Source organism: Hoplias malabaricus, chromosome 7, assembly GCF_029633855.1.
Source record: "Hoplias malabaricus isolate fHopMal1 chromosome 7, fHopMal1.hap1, whole genome shotgun sequence".
NCBI lineage: Eukaryota > Metazoa > Chordata > Actinopteri > Characiformes > Erythrinidae > Hoplias > Hoplias malabaricus.
In genome coordinates this window covers 7,316,045-7,331,692 of record NC_089806.1, presented here as the reverse complement: position 1 = coordinate 7,331,692, position 15,648 = coordinate 7,316,045, and the positions used below count along the sequence as shown (strand labels likewise).

At 47.1% G+C, this 15,648-nt stretch overlaps 1 protein-coding gene across 1 annotated transcript in view; it reads right to left on the bottom strand.

Annotated features, from left to right (window-relative positions):
- pex7 (peroxisomal biogenesis factor 7) overlaps window positions 1–15,648 on the bottom strand; it is a 61,410-nt gene that overhangs the window by 27,768 nt on the left and 17,994 nt on the right. The window contains exons 6-8 of the mRNA XM_066676878.1: window positions 8,831–8,937; window positions 8,594–8,707; window positions 2,563–2,618 (exon numbers count right to left, since the gene is read on the bottom strand). Of these exons, the coding sequence (XP_066532975.1) occupies window positions 2,563–2,618; window positions 8,594–8,707; window positions 8,831–8,937 (277 nt within the window). The remainder of the gene's footprint in view (window positions 1–2,562; window positions 2,619–8,593; window positions 8,708–8,830; window positions 8,938–15,648) is intronic.

Sequence of the window (15,648 nt, the reverse complement as noted above, 5' to 3'; positions counted from 1 at the left end):
TCCACTGCATGGAACCTACACGACTCGGCACGGCTCTTTTGCTTTTCCACTGCATGGAACCTACACGACTCGGCACGGCTCTTTTGCTTTTCCACTGCATGGAACCTACACGACTCGGCACGGCTCTTTTGCTTTTCCACTGCATGGAACCTACACGACTCGGCACGGCTCTTTTGCTTTTCCACTGCATGGAACCTAAATGACTCGGCACGGCTCTTTTGATTTTCCACTGCATGGAACCTAAACGACTCGGCACGGCTCTTTTGCTTTTCCACTGCATGGAACCTAAACGACTCGGCACGGCTCTTTTGCTTTTCCACTGCATGGAACCTAAATGACTCGGCACGGCTCTTTTGATTTTCCACTGCATGGAACCTAAATGACTCGGCACGGCTCTTTTGCTTTTCCACTGCATGGAACCTAAACGACTCGGCACGGCTCTTTTGCTTTTCCACTGCATGGAACCTAAATGACTCGGCACGGCTCTTTTGATTTTCCACTGCATGGAACCTAAACGACTCGGCACGGCTCTTTTGCTTTTCCACTGCATGGAACCTAAACGACTCGGCACGGCTCTTTTGCTTTTCCACTGCATGGAACCTAAATGACTCGGCACGGCTCTTTTGATTTTCCACTGCATGGAACCTAAATGACTCGGCACGGCTCTTTTGCTTTTCCACTGCATGGAACCTAAATGACTCGGCACGGCTCTTTTGCTTTTCCACTGCATGGAACCTAAATGACTCGGCACGGCTCTTTTGATTTTCCACTGCATGGAACCTAAATGACTCGGCACGGCTCTTTTGCTTTTCCACTGCATGGAACCTAAATGACTCGGCACGGCTCTTTTGCTTTTCCACTGCATGGAACCTAAACGACTCGGCACGGCTCTTTTGCTTTTCCACTGCATGGAACCTACACGACTCGGCACGGCTCTTTTGCTTTTCCACTGCATGGAACCTACACGACTCGGCACGGCTCTTTTGCTTTTCCACTGCATGGAACCTACACGACTCGGCACGGCTCTTTTGCTTTTCCACTGCATGGAACCTACACGACTCGGCACGGCTCTTTTGCTTTTCCACTGCATGGAACCTACACGACTCGGCACGGCTCTTTTGCTTTTCCACTGCATGGAACCTACACGACTCGGCACGGCTCTTTTGCTTTTCCACTGCATGGAACCTAAATGACTCGGCACGGCTCTTTTGCTTTTCCACTGGCCAAATCTGGTCCCTGGAACTGGGTGGGTATTCAGTCCCAACTCGCTAGGTACTAAATGGTGAGGTGTAAACCCTGCATAGCGTTGATTGGCCAGAGCCATGTCAATCACCACAAAATGCAGCGCTCATTCAAATCCAGCACGAACCGCCGCTTGTAAAATCTCTTAAGGTACAGCCGCTTTCACGTTTATTTTTATGGGACTCACAACGGCAGCTTGTAACTTCACCTCGAGATGAAGGGGTTTATGAGCTCTTTGGGCCGATGGACGAATAAAATTTACAGCAAAAGCCGAACGTGCAACAAAACTGATCTGTGAGAACTGGGGGCAAAGCCGTGTTTAGTCCAAAAAACTTAAAAAACATGCGATAGACGAGTAAACAGCGACTACCTTTACCGCCGCCGTTGCTGTGGTTTTCAAAGACATTGACTCCTGAGAGACAGGATTTCTCCACAACACCGTCTCCAGTGGAAAAGCGACACTTTAAGTGTGCAGTGCTGTGCAGAGCTGGACCCATGTGGTGGAAAAGCACCAAAATACTCGTCACTAAACGCAATCAGATCCTTAAAGCCATGTTCCAGGCTTCATAGACCATTAGAGATTGTTACTGTTGCAAAGGGAGACACATGTCCTGTTGATACCCTAGATTTTAGATGAAGCGTCAGATGAGCAGGTCTTCAAACGCCCCAAACACACTGACCCAAGAGTGAACCAGGCTTCCTAAAGTGTGAAGACCGGCAGAGCTCTTCATGCACAAGCATTATAAACACAGCCGAGGCCCTCAGCCAAACGGACATAAACCCATCTACCCTGAAATTAGACCAATGTGTTTTACAACCCATTTGACAAGGAAGAACACCAATTACTTCTTCCCCACAGCGCTCGGCCCCCTCTTCTAACCACACTCTGTGTTATATTAGGTGCTAATCACATACTCCAGTATCCACAGCCTGACCAAGAAAATGTCAGTAAACCTATCCTCCACAGAGATCACGGTTCAGTAGCTCTGAGCATTGGGAAGAGGGAATTCTCATTGTGTAGGTGCGTGATGGATGGGATCTCATCCCCACACGGAAAGGCCATTTGCGTTTGTGCGTATCGTACTCCATTTTTATTCCATTATTCCAAAGATCAGCGCGGGTGGATGAGGAGATTTTATGATGTTTTTTGTAATCTCCTCTGAGAATAGAAAGAAAAAACATCAACCAAAAACGGGAAACTCTTAGTGCACCATGGAAACACACCGCTAGAACAATGCTCTAATGCTCAATGCTCTAATAAGGATCTGACGTCTCAACCTGGACCTGTAGGGAGACATTTGCTTTGCTGGTTTCTCTTACCTGACTGTGAAGTCGTACGAGCAGGAGGCCAGGACAGTCTTGTAAAACGGGGAGAACTATAAAAAGCAGAGGGGAGAATTAATAGTCCAGCTGGCAGAAAGAATCACAGCATATGCACTGCAGTCCTGATGTTTTATTTCCTGCAGAGAAAGCTCATGCAAACCCAGGGGACGTGTAAAAGACGGCAATCACATATCAAAATGTTGTATTAATATTTCTAGTTTTGAAGGAGAAATGCTTTTAACACTTCTTTTTGGATGTGAAGCACCAAACGCTTTAAACCTAACAAACACCCATTGACTCCTACCCCTTGTTTTCGAGTGTTATCTTGCTGTAGTGGTTGAAACTTCCCCCTACGAAATGGAAAAACCCTCCAAGAGCCAAATATGTCATGAGAGCATCACTTCAGCTGCACTCTGCAGCAATATCACAGCTTCTGGACTTTAACATTGTTAAAATTAGGGCCTCAGGCCTTTAAAAGCACTCCACAATCACATTCTAACTCCATGATATGAAGCTGAGTTCTGCTGCTTACTCTGTGTTTTATTTTTTGTGTTCAAACCTTAAATGCTTGTGGTAGCTATAGGCACTAAAACGTAAGTGCTTCAGCATTTAAGGTGGAACTGGAAACTCCGAGACGTTGGCAAATTGCTACTGACACGCCCCTCGCTGCCGTTGTGTGCTTAGCTGAACCTGTGTGTGCTTTTAGGTCCTTTACACCTTTATTTGCTACAAAAAACATGGGATTTTTTTTAATTCATCAGAGAACTTGCATTTACGTTTCGGCATAGCTGCTCGAGATGAGGGTGGGTACATGAGCTTTGCCTGAGGTAAACAAGGACTACTGACGTGCAGAGAAGGTTATCGACTAATAACGGTAACTCTACAGTCAGACCGTCCAATCAGAAGATTTTAGGCTACTTCACCACGCCCCCTTCTCACTCAAGCGAACCAATCGGAGTAGGAGAGGGCGGGACTAGTTTGTGAACGAAACTTCTCGAAGTTCTATGTAAGCTCTAGAAAAACAAAATCCCGGACGTTTGTGAAATTCCACCCGGACATTTTTTAAGTCTAAAAAAGAGGACATGTCCGGGTAAAAGAGGACGTCTGGTCACCCTACTACTGATGTTTTTTAATGCTTGTTGAATTAAAGAGACATAGCACATTAAAACTAAGTTATAACACGGGTTATCAGAGTTTTTAAAGCAGAAAATATTGACATTTGTGGGTGTTTTGCCGCCATCTTGCCGTAGATTCACAAGACATTCACGTGTGCCCCTGAAATATCTCAGTTTGTGTGGTATACCCCTCCCACTCAGCCCTACATTCTTTCCCAACAAGAATTGAGACACTTAACCCCTCGCAAACCAGAGGGAAAGGGACTAAGAGGTGAAATGGAGTTTACACGGTGTGTCTTTTTAAATTATTTACAGCGAATAGTTGAAGCAAGTGTGTTTTTAATAAAGAAACACAAGGTAATTTGGTATCCTTGCTCCTGTACCCCCTCCCCATCCCCTCTTTAATGGTCAGGACCTCTACAAGACCCCCACAGAGCAGGTATGATTTGGGCGCTGCAATGACACTGACATGGTGGTGGTCTGATGTGGTATTGGTGCGTTAGGGAGTGTTGTGCTGATGATAATACAGCCTGATAATACCTGCTCTGTAATGGTACTGACCACTGAATAACAGGGTGAAAGGTGGCAAACAAAGTATGCAGAGCAACATGTGGATTACAGTGTTTAACTGTAGAACTACAAAGTGCTCGTGTGGAGCTGAGAGACGGAGATGGACGATAAATGTAGAATCAAGAAGGTGGATTTGTCTCAATACTGGCTACATTAGCCGTTTAGCTCTAGTGCAAAACTAAAGGAGAAAACAGGACCCCACACATGTCACGGGTGATCAAACACCATCTGAGACATCATCACATTTTCATTTTGTCAGAGCTATTCCTCTAACTCAACTGCCTGAACCGCTGATGCAGGGCTTCTCCAGACCCATGTTGGTAAGCCCTGCAGAAACCCATACCTGTGTGCAGTCTAAAATAACACGCTGATATTTTCAAATGAAACACCCTGAGGACAGCAAGATTACATTGAATCAGAGAGTCACTGGAAGCCTTCTTCAGTTCAAAGGTAGTGGGCTCCTGCTTAGTCGTGAGTGTGGTAATGTTCTGAACATGTATTAAGTATCAGGTGTGCAAAGCGTAATTGTGTAACGTATAATTGTAATTCAAAGTTCACAATTTTTTGTATTTTGTTAAATGTTGCATAGTAGTATTAAAAATCCCAAAATACCCCAAAAATTAAGTATTAATACGTTACACTGACGATCACTAACATCAAAATCTTTAAATCAGTTTAAGCAAAACTCACACATAATTTTGGATGCAGTGTTATTTGTAAAAAAACAAAACAAACCAATGCACAGGCTTTTACAGTACTTTTTGATTCATTTATGGGCGGCGTGGTGGTGCAGCAGGTAGGTGTCACAAGCACCTGGAGGTTGTGGGTTCAAGTCCTGCTCCGGGTGACTGTCTGTGAGGAGTGTGGTGTTTTCTCCCTGTGTCTGCGTGGGTTTCCTCCGGGTGACTGTCTGTGAGGAGTGTGGTGTGTTCTCTCTGTGTCTGCATGGGTTTCCTCCGGGTGACTATCTGTGAGGAGTGTGGTGTGTTCTCCCTGTGTCTGCATGGGTTTCCTCCGGGTGACTGTCTGTGAGGAGTGTGGTGTGTTCTCCCTGTGTCTGCATGGGTTTCCTCCGGGTGACTGTCTGTGAGGAGTGTGGTGTGTTCTCCCTGTGTCTGCATGGGTTTCCTCCGGGTGACTATCTGTGAGGAGTGTGGTGTGTTCTCCCTGTGTCTGCATGGGTTTCCTCCGGGTGACTGTCTGTGTTGAGTGTGGTGTGTTCTCCGTGTCCATGTAGGTTTCCTCCGGGTGACTGTCTGTGAGAAGTGTGGTGTGTTCTGCCTGTGTCTGCATGTGTTTCCTCCAGGTGACTGTCTGTGAGGAGTGTGGTGTGTTCTCCCTGTGTCCATGTAGGTTTCCTCCGGGTGACTGTCTGTGAGGAGTGTGGTGTGTTCTCCCTGTGTCTGCATGTGTTTCCTCCGGGTGACTGTCTGTGTGGAGTGTGGTGTGTTCTCCCTGTGTCCATGTAGGTTTCCTCCGGGTGACTGTCTGTGAGGAGTGTGGTGTGTTCTCCCTGTGTCTGCATGTGTTTCCTCCGGGTGACTGTCTGTGAGGAGTGTGGTGTGTTCTCACTGTGTCTGCGTGGGTTTCCTCCGGGTGACTGTCTGTGAGGAGTGTGGTGTGTTCTCCCTGTGTCTGCGTGGGTGGGGGGGGGCATACATATGTAACTGCCGAACCCTTAGGAATGCTGTAGACCAGGATATCCTAATCTTTGTGACCTATTTTTGGGGTAAGAATCATTTCACAGTTCACCTATGAGAAGGGAGTGTGTACACTGAGTTATATTTATTTCTGTGTTCACTGCTCATCAACTGACCTTATCCAAATGGGTTAAATGGGTCTTCAGCACCAAAAAAACACATAGAAAATGATTGTAATACACCGTACACAGCTCAGGAGAATCCATGGAGATTGTTCTGTAATAGACCAGTCCATACAAGCCCCACAGCCAGAAGAGGAACAGTCACAGCCAATCAGACACAAGCACCCAATTTTGGAGATGTCTCCGATAACCAACAGCGCCCCCCACAGGTTAGTCTCTCGCTGCTGGAGAATCACGTGGGTTTCGTGAGAAATGATGAGTGAGTGGTCAGTGGTCTTCATTAACCACGTGAGTCACTGTGTGAAACAGCGCCTCCGTTCTTCACCACTTCAAGGGGGCCGTGTATCAGTTTGATCAGTTTATCATTAGTAGAGCCGCTCATGACCGCCCCCCCAAGGCCATGTTAAGACCTCCAAGAAGGTCACAACCCTGAGGTAAAAAAAAAACCCTGTTCTAAGTTAATTTTTTTTTATGTATGGCTCTTTCAATGTGATCTCATCTTCATCAAAGGCATAACCTTCTTTAACAATCACTGCATTCAACCTTTAAAAACCCCTCGTCTTTTTGAGACTACAGCTCACTTTAATATAAAACACGTGTAGGCTACTTCACTATTAACACTCAGCCATTCAACAACACCAAAGGTGCACAGTTTGCTGAACATTTTCGCACAGAACAACATCACTGTGAAATTATCTAAGTAAAATAAGCTACTGCTGTTTGATACACGATTGCCATCAGAAAGGGGAAGTGACATCATACCTGACACCTGGTAGTTTCTTAGGCAAGTTATTCTATTGTATATTTTCCATTTTCTCTTTTAACTGGACATATGAAAAATCCCTTATTCAGTGCACGTTAATGTGTATCTGGAGCCCACCAACCCACACACTGTGAAATTATTTTATGTGGGCTGCCTCAGTCAGAAAACACAGGATAAAATCAGCTGCATTTTAGTTAGAGTGCAGACACTTTAGAAATGCCCCGCCCCCTAGTCTGAATCTCTCCAATCACAGCGCTGCGTCCGCGTTTATGTGGAAGCGCAAAGACTAGGTTAAACACAGCAAAACACAACGAGAACAGAGAAATACGAGCTCCGAAAATGAAATCTGAGAAGAAAGAGAACTGAGCAAAAAAGGCTAAAATCCAGAGCTTCTGCAAGCGGAGGGCAGCTCATTATCATTTAAAGGAACAGGCGCTGAAACGGGCGGTTTAGACAAGGGGAGAACGCTGCTGTGGGGGTTGATCCTTGTGGTTTTTTGACCCAAGACCCCTTAACTTGTGCAAAAGAGGCAGAATCTTAATATCTTCCCTTTAAAGTATTATTATTATATGAGTTTGGGCCTGTGCCATACGTTTTCTATAGAACATGTGACCGGTGTTCAGTCTCCTGCTGAGTTACCGTCCTCTCAGACGCAGAGTGGACGGAGCTCAGTGTAATCTGGCTAATTGTTGGCTGTAGGGTCTCACCAGCTCATGCACTCAATTAAGCGGATTTCTAAAGGAAATCCATAGCTGTCACCACAAAAAAAGAAAAGCACGCTCACAACTCCACACAGAGCTGCAGCCTTGCATCACGAGTCGAAACTCTGCTCGCCAACTTCACTCAACCTGAGGCTTTGATCAAGGCCTGTTCCTGAAGAAGAGTTGACGCTGTAATGGCTGGGTGTTACTGTCTGTGTGGGCTGCACTGCTTTGTCCCTGAAACAGGTGATACACTGCCATACAATATGAAACTCTACGTCACTCCTCTGATGGCTTTAGACCAGTCAATAACTTACTGTCTGTGTTATAACACCCATGTGTGTCAGAAAAGAGCTGACGCTGTGACTCTATTACTATCTCAGCTCTATTGACCACACAGGAGAACTTTGTAGCTCTACGATTACAGACTGTAGTCCATCTGTTGCTCTCAGGACCCCTCACAGAGCAGGTGTGATGTGGTGGTGGATCATTCTCAGCGCTGCAGTGACACTGACGTGGTGGTGGTGTGTTAGTGTGTGTTGTGCTGGTGTAGAGTGGATCAGACACAGCAGTGCTGCTGGAGTTTTTAAACCCCTCAGTGTCTGGACCGAGAACAGTCCACCGACCAAAAACATTCAGCCGACAGCGTCCTGTGTCACTGATGAAGGACTAGAGGACGAGCGACACACACTGTGCAGCGACAGATGAGCTACTGTCTCTGACTCTACATCTACAAGGTGGACCAACGAGGGAGGAGTGTCTCACAGAGTGGACAGAGAGTGGACACAGGGTTTAAAAACTCCAGCAGCACTGCTGTGTCTGATCCACTCTACACCAGCACAACACACACTAACACACCACCACCACGTCAGTGTCACTGCAGCGCTGAGAATGATCCACCACCACGTCACACCTGCTCTGTGAGGGTCTTGTGGGGGTCCTGACTATAATCTACTTATCTTTCAGTCTATAATTTTTATAAATATCAAATATTTAGAAGAGTGTAAATAGTGTGAAAATAATACACAGTACTGAAAAGCAGCTTGTTTGAACCTACCTTTACTCTCCGAATGGCGTAAGTGTGGCCCAGCATTTGAGCGACAGGCTGCCGCACACTCCGCAGATCCCACACACACACACTGCAGTCAACAGCTCCAGTCACCAACACATTCTGAGGAATAGAAGTAGTAGTGTTTGAAGACTGACACAACGTTTAATTTTTAGATGCAGAAAAAGTGCACTTTACTGCAGTGTGTTTGAGCCTAAAAATGTAAACAGACATAGAAGGAGCTACCTGGTCATATTTACACCAGTCACAGCTGAGGATCTCGGCCTTGTGTGCAGGGATAGCCATTCGACATGACCCCGCTTTCACGTCCCAAACCCGAAGAGTCCCGTCTCCTAGAAACACACACATATTCCAGCATTAAAGTCAGGACACAAATCATGAATTCCTATATCTTCTGTAACCACTTCACCCTAATCAGAGTCATGTTGGGTCCGGAGTCCACCCAGTCACTCACGCACTCACACACTCACCCAGTCACTCACACCTGTGGACAAAGTCACACACTCACCCAGTCACTCACACACACACACCTGTGGACAGTTTCACATACTCAAACAGTCACTCACACACTCACACCTGTGGACAGTTTCACACACTCACCCAGTCACTCACACACTCACACCTGTGGACAGTTTCACACACTCACCCAGTCACTCACGCACTCACACACTCACCCAGTCACTCACACCTGTGGACAAAGTCACACACTCACACCTGTGGACAGTTTCACATACTCAAACAGTCACTCACACACTCACACCTGTGGACAGTTTCACACACTCACCCAGTCACTCACACACTCACACCTGTGGACAGTTTCACACACTCACCCAGTCACTCACACACTCACACCTGTGGACAGTTTCACACACTCACCCAGTCACTCACGCACTCACACACTCACCCAGTCACTCACACCTGTGGACAAAGTCACACACTCACCCAGTCACTCACACACTCACACCTGTGGACAGTTTCACATACTCAAACAGTCACTCACACACTCACACCTGTGGACAGTTTCACACACTCACCCAGTCACTCACACACTCACACCTGTGGACAGTTTCACACACTCACCCAGTCACTCACGCACTCACACACTCACCCAGTCACTCACACCTGTGGACAAAGTCACACACTCACACCTGTGGACAGTTTCACATACTCAAACAGTCACTCACACACTCACACCTGTGGACAGTTTCACACACTCACCCAGTCACTCACACACTCACACCTGTGGACAGTTTCACACACTCACCCAGTCACTCACACACTCACACCTGTGGACAGTTTCACACACTCACCCAGTCACTCACGCACTCACACACTCACCCAGTCACTCACACCTGTGGACAAAGTCACACACTCACCCAGTCACTCACACACTCACACCTGTGGACAGTTTCACATACTCAAACAGTCACTCACACACTCACACCTGTGGACAGTTTCACACACTCACCCAGTCACTCACACACTCACACCTGTGGACAGTTTCACACACTCACCCAGTCACTCACACACTCACACCTGTGGACAGTTTCACACACTCACCCAGTCACTCACACACTCACACCTGGGGACAGTCTCACACACTCACCCAGTCACTCACACCTGTGGACAGTTTCACACACTCACCCTGTCACTCACACACTCACACCTGTGGACAGTGTCACACACTCACCCAGTCACTCACTCACTCACACCTGTGGACAGTGTCACACACTCACCCAGTCACTCACACACTCACCCAGTCACTCACACACTCACACCTGTGGACAGTGTCACACACACACTCACACCTGTGGACACTTTGGCACAATCAATCCACCTACCACCATGTGTTTTTGACTGCAGAAAGAAAACAGATAGCACCAGGAGGAAAACCACACAGACACAGAGAGAACACTCCACACTCCTCATAGACAGTGGCCTGATGTAGAACTGTGTTGCATCGTCTCTAAATGCAGCGCCACTGCAGCTGATTAAAAATCAAATCTTTGTTATAAATCAGGAGGTTCCCGAACTGCAGACACACTTCCGTACACTCTGAAACACAGGTGTGGGTTAGGTCTGCAGTAGGCTGTGGTCACTGAAGGACTCGTAGTGACATTAGCCTTGTAGCTCCACTGCAAACCTGAAGTAGTGAACATCAGACACCAGACATGTCTTGACCTATTGACTCCATCTGGTGTAAGGTTGGGAAATCCTACTGAGTTTAAGTTTTCACTTTTAGTGTAGACCATCACTAAAGCTCACAAAGGCTTATGTTCCAGAAAATTCACCTTCTGCACAATCTGCAAAATCTAATGAACCATGACGTTCATTTCAAGGGCCACTTGCCTATAAATGGACCTGGAGAGGGTGGTCCCATCACTGCCAAGACGATGCGTCAGTGACCACTGTGAGTGTGCCAGTCAGATACATCCAGACAGAATTTCAACTCACTCACCCACTCGCTCGCTCACTCACTCACCCACCCACCCACTCGCTCGCTCACTCACTCACCCACTCACCCACTCACTCACCCACCCACTCACTCACCCACTCACCCACCCGCCCGCTCACCCACCCACTCACTCGCCCGCTCACCCACCCACTCACTCGCCCACTCACTCTCACCCACCCACTCACTCGCCCGCTCACCCACCCACTCACTCGCCCGCTCACCCACCCACTCACTCGCCCACTCACTCTCACCCACCCACTCACTCGCCCGCTCACCCACCCACTCACTCGCCCGCTCACCCACCCACTCACTCGCCCACTCACTCTCACCCACCCACTCACTCGCTCGCTCACTCACCCACTCAAACTCACTCACTCACTCAAACTCACTCACTCATTCAAACTCACTCACTCACTCACTCACTCACTCACTCACTCACTCACTCACTCACTCACTCACTCACTCACTCACACTTTCCTCCACGTACCACGTACAGAAAACCTAAAAGGAAGGGGGTTTCCTCCTGAGGCTCAGTAATTCAACGCTGCATTTAACCTCTTGCGGTCAGCAGTAAGTGACTAGCTCAGGCCATTCATCGTTTAGCTCGTTCTTCCACAGACCTGCAACATCAGCACCATTCACAAACCTCTGCCGAAGAGATTGGCCCGAGAAAAGCCACATTATACTGACAGCATCAGCCTCTTCACTCTATATGCATTGTCCATTTAAAGCTGGCCTTATTGACAAGTATGTCAGGGTCATGTATAACTTTAATGGCTACTTTGATAAGGAAATAAACTTGATAACATGATGTTAATGTAGCACAGCTACTGATCTTTTGAGTATAGCTTTATGTTTATTTTTAATTGTCCTTGTGTATGAAAGGCGCTCTATAAATAAACTTGCCTTGCCTTTTCAGCCGTGTCTAAATCCAGCAGGTCACTGGGGTCTCGAATGACAGCCCCACTCAGGAAAGATAAAGTAGTGTATACTTCCTCTGAGAAATATAAATCCACCCTGCTTTCAAACATATTCAAATGCACTTAAATAAAAAGTAAACACACTTGGAGGGCGGCCCTGGGGTCCTGGGTTCAAACCCTGCCTAGAGTGACTGAGTGTGGTGTGTTCTCTCTGTGTCTGTGTGGGTTTCCTCCGGGTGACTGTCTGTGAGGAGTGTGGTGTGTTCTCCCTGTGTCTGCGTGGGTTTCCTCCGGGTGACTGTCTGTGAGGAGTGTGGTGTGTTCTCCCTGTGTCTGCGTGGGTTTCCTCCGGGTGACTGTCTGTGAGGAGTGTGGTGTGTTCTCCCTGTGTCTGCGTGGGTTTCCTCCGGGTGACTGTCTGTGAGGAGTGTGGTGTGTTCTCCCTGTGTCTGCGTGGGTTTCCTCCGGGTGACTGTCTGTGAGGAGTGTGGTGTGTTCTCCCTGTGTCTGCGTGGGTTTCCTCCGGGTGACTGTCTGTGAGGAGTGTGGTGTGTTCTCCCTGTGTCTGCGTGGGTTTCCTCCGGGTGACTGTATGTGAGGAGTGTGGTGTGTTCTCCCTGTGTCTGTGTGGGTTTCCTCCGGGTGACTGTCTGTGAGGAGTGTGGTGTGTTCTCCCTGTGTCTGCGTGGGTTTCCTCCGGGTGACTGTCTGTGAGGAGTGTGGTGTGTTCTCCCTGTGTCTCCGTGGGTTTCCTCCGGGTGACTGTCTGTGAGGAGTGTGGTGTGTTCTCCCTGTGTCTGCGTGGGTTTCCTCTGAGTGACTGTCTGTGAGGAGTGTGGTGTGTTATCCCTGTGTCTGCGTGGGTTTCCACTGTGTGCTCCTGTTTCCTTTCCCCAGTCCAAACACAAACATGTTAGTAGGTGGATTATTTATTCAAAACTTTTTGTGACTTTTTATTGTTTATACCGATATCGGAATTATATCGTATCGACCGGAACTAAGAAATATAATTTGATATAAATTTTGGCTGTACAGTTAATATTACCGTACAGCGTAAAGGCATTCCAAAACACAGAGAGTCAATGCACAAGTGTTATCGTCTACTGCTACAAAACCACACAATTCTCCAAAGAAGGATCAATCCTGCGCCTTGCGAACCCAAGTACACTCCAATCCAAATATGTTTCACTTATTGACAATTCAATAACTCAGCCCTCAGACAAATGGCCTCACTTTACTTAATTACCTCTCTGAGATGACCACTTCAAGCCTCTGTCGATCCGCAGTGTGGAGCAGAAGGAGCCAGAGAGAGGCTCGAGCCAAAAGAACGCTCGACCAGAACTAGTGCCAACCGCAAGGCATCACCGTGCCCAAAAGCATCTTAAAGCTTCTCGTTTGGTGGCTTAATTCAATTTATTTATAAAACACTTTGTACAGCCGACATGGTCCCAAAGCAGTTTTCCAGAAACATAGGCCTCAATGAGCCTAACTGAGAGAGGCAGTGACAGGAAGAAAGACACAGACGAACCGGGACTCGTCCTCCTCTGGGCTGCACCAGATTTCATTAGGATTAATCAGACTCTAGGGCAGGTTTCAACCTAATCTTCATCTGACACATTGGTAGCATACAGTTGATTATCACAGATCATCGTTTCAGTGCATTTCCCTGCACTTAGAGGGGAGCAGAAAGAGTACTGACTCATATCTGATGGCATCAGTTAGACACATGCCCTGATTCATTTATTATCATCAGAGTAATCAGTGCTGGGAGCGTAGGGGCCTTTAGAGGGGTCTGGCTGTAGGAGTATAACAGAGTTTTAGTTATTTTCTAATAATCATGACAAATTTGTTGTTTGGGGCCATTTACTACTGTCGCTCTCCAAAGAAAAACATGCATCTTCATGTTTGTGGACGTTTGGTTTAGTATCATTTGAACACAGCAGCTGTCCTTCACACTGTGTGAAAAATTCATGACGAATGAACCAACAGAAATACTCCAGAATGACTTGGAATTAAGTCTTTTTTACATGGTGCACTTAGAGCTGGACGATACGGGCAAAATTTATATCGCGATATTTTTCTTAATTTCATTCATTCATTCATTCATTGTCTGTAACCCTTATCCAATTCAGGGTCGTGGTGGGTCCAGAGCCTACCTGGAATCATTGGGCGCAAGGCGGGAATACACCCTGGAGGGGGCGCAAGTCCTTCACAGGGCAACACACTCGCACATATTCACTCACACACTCGCACTTTCGGACACTTTTGAGTCACCAATCCACCTGCAACATGTGTTTTTGGACTGTGGGAGGAAACCAGAGCACCCGGAGGAAACCCACGTGGACACAGAGAGAACACACCATCTCCTCACAGACAGTCACCCGGAGCGGGAATCGAACCCACAACCTCCAGGCCCCTGGAGCTGTGTGACTGCGACACCTACCTGCTGCGCCACTGTGCCGCCCCATAATTTCAGTGAATACGATATAATTCAGATATCAATACGAACAATAAAAAAAGCCACAGAAAACCTGCCAAGAACATTCATTCATTCATTATCTGTAACCCTTATCCAATTCAGGGTCACGGTGAGTCCAGAGCCTACCTGGAATCATTGGGCGCAAGGTGGGAATACACCCTGGAGGTGGCGCCAGTCCTTCACAGGGCAACACGAAACATCAGGGTCAGAAATAAACCTCCTGGCGTTGTCAATATTAACATTTTTTGCAATATGCAATGAACTGAGTGCCCTGTAACGGCCACCAGTCAGTGACAGATGCTGTGTATAATGTATGTTTAAATATTAAATGTCATATTGTTTTTGAAACATTTTATATTGCAATACATCGTGATATTGAAGTATTGTCCGGCCCTATGTGCACAAATATGTTAAAGTGCTTTCTGTTCTCCATCTGTCATTTTATTCGGTAAAACAATAACCCGAATATGAAGTATTAATACGCTAAGTTAAATCGCTAGCGCTGAAATCCCCATCTTTAAATCGTCCAAACCAAAACTCACACATACTTTTGAATACAATATTATCCTCGAAAACAGAGCTGATGCACATCAATGCAGCGACTAATAAAAGGTTCTCACGCAAACGTAGGTATGAGATAATGGTAGACGACAACAGTCTGTGAACGGTCTGGAGGGTCATCAGTGACTGAACAGATCCACCGAGTGTGAAGGAACCGGAGAACCTGACGAGGACCGACACCTCAGCGTTCCCTCATCTGTTCAAATCTGTTCATGGAGAGAAGGGAAAGGGAACACAGCTGAAGAGTTTTTTGGAGACAGTAGTGTCATCAGTATTTAATGGGTGTGCTGGGAAGACCTTAATGCGGCGTTTCGTAAAAACTTTGATTTGCAGCTCGCTCCGGGTTCTGCTGACTTGATTAATTACAGCGAAATGGATCTCTGGTGGAGATTGCTGGCACACTAAGCCTGTCTCTTTAAAGCTTTCAGGGGGTAGCTGCCAGAAGAGGCTGGGGCTTGCTAAAGAGGCCCGTATCTGCAGAACGCTGGGGGGAATCGTGGAATCCCTGATAAGCGTTAATCACCATTGTTTCTCTCCACATCTCTCCTCAAAGGAGGGCCACACAGTAAACCACTTTATCAGCCACTGAAGAAGTGAAGGGGGGGGGGGGTGTTAGCTGAAATAACTT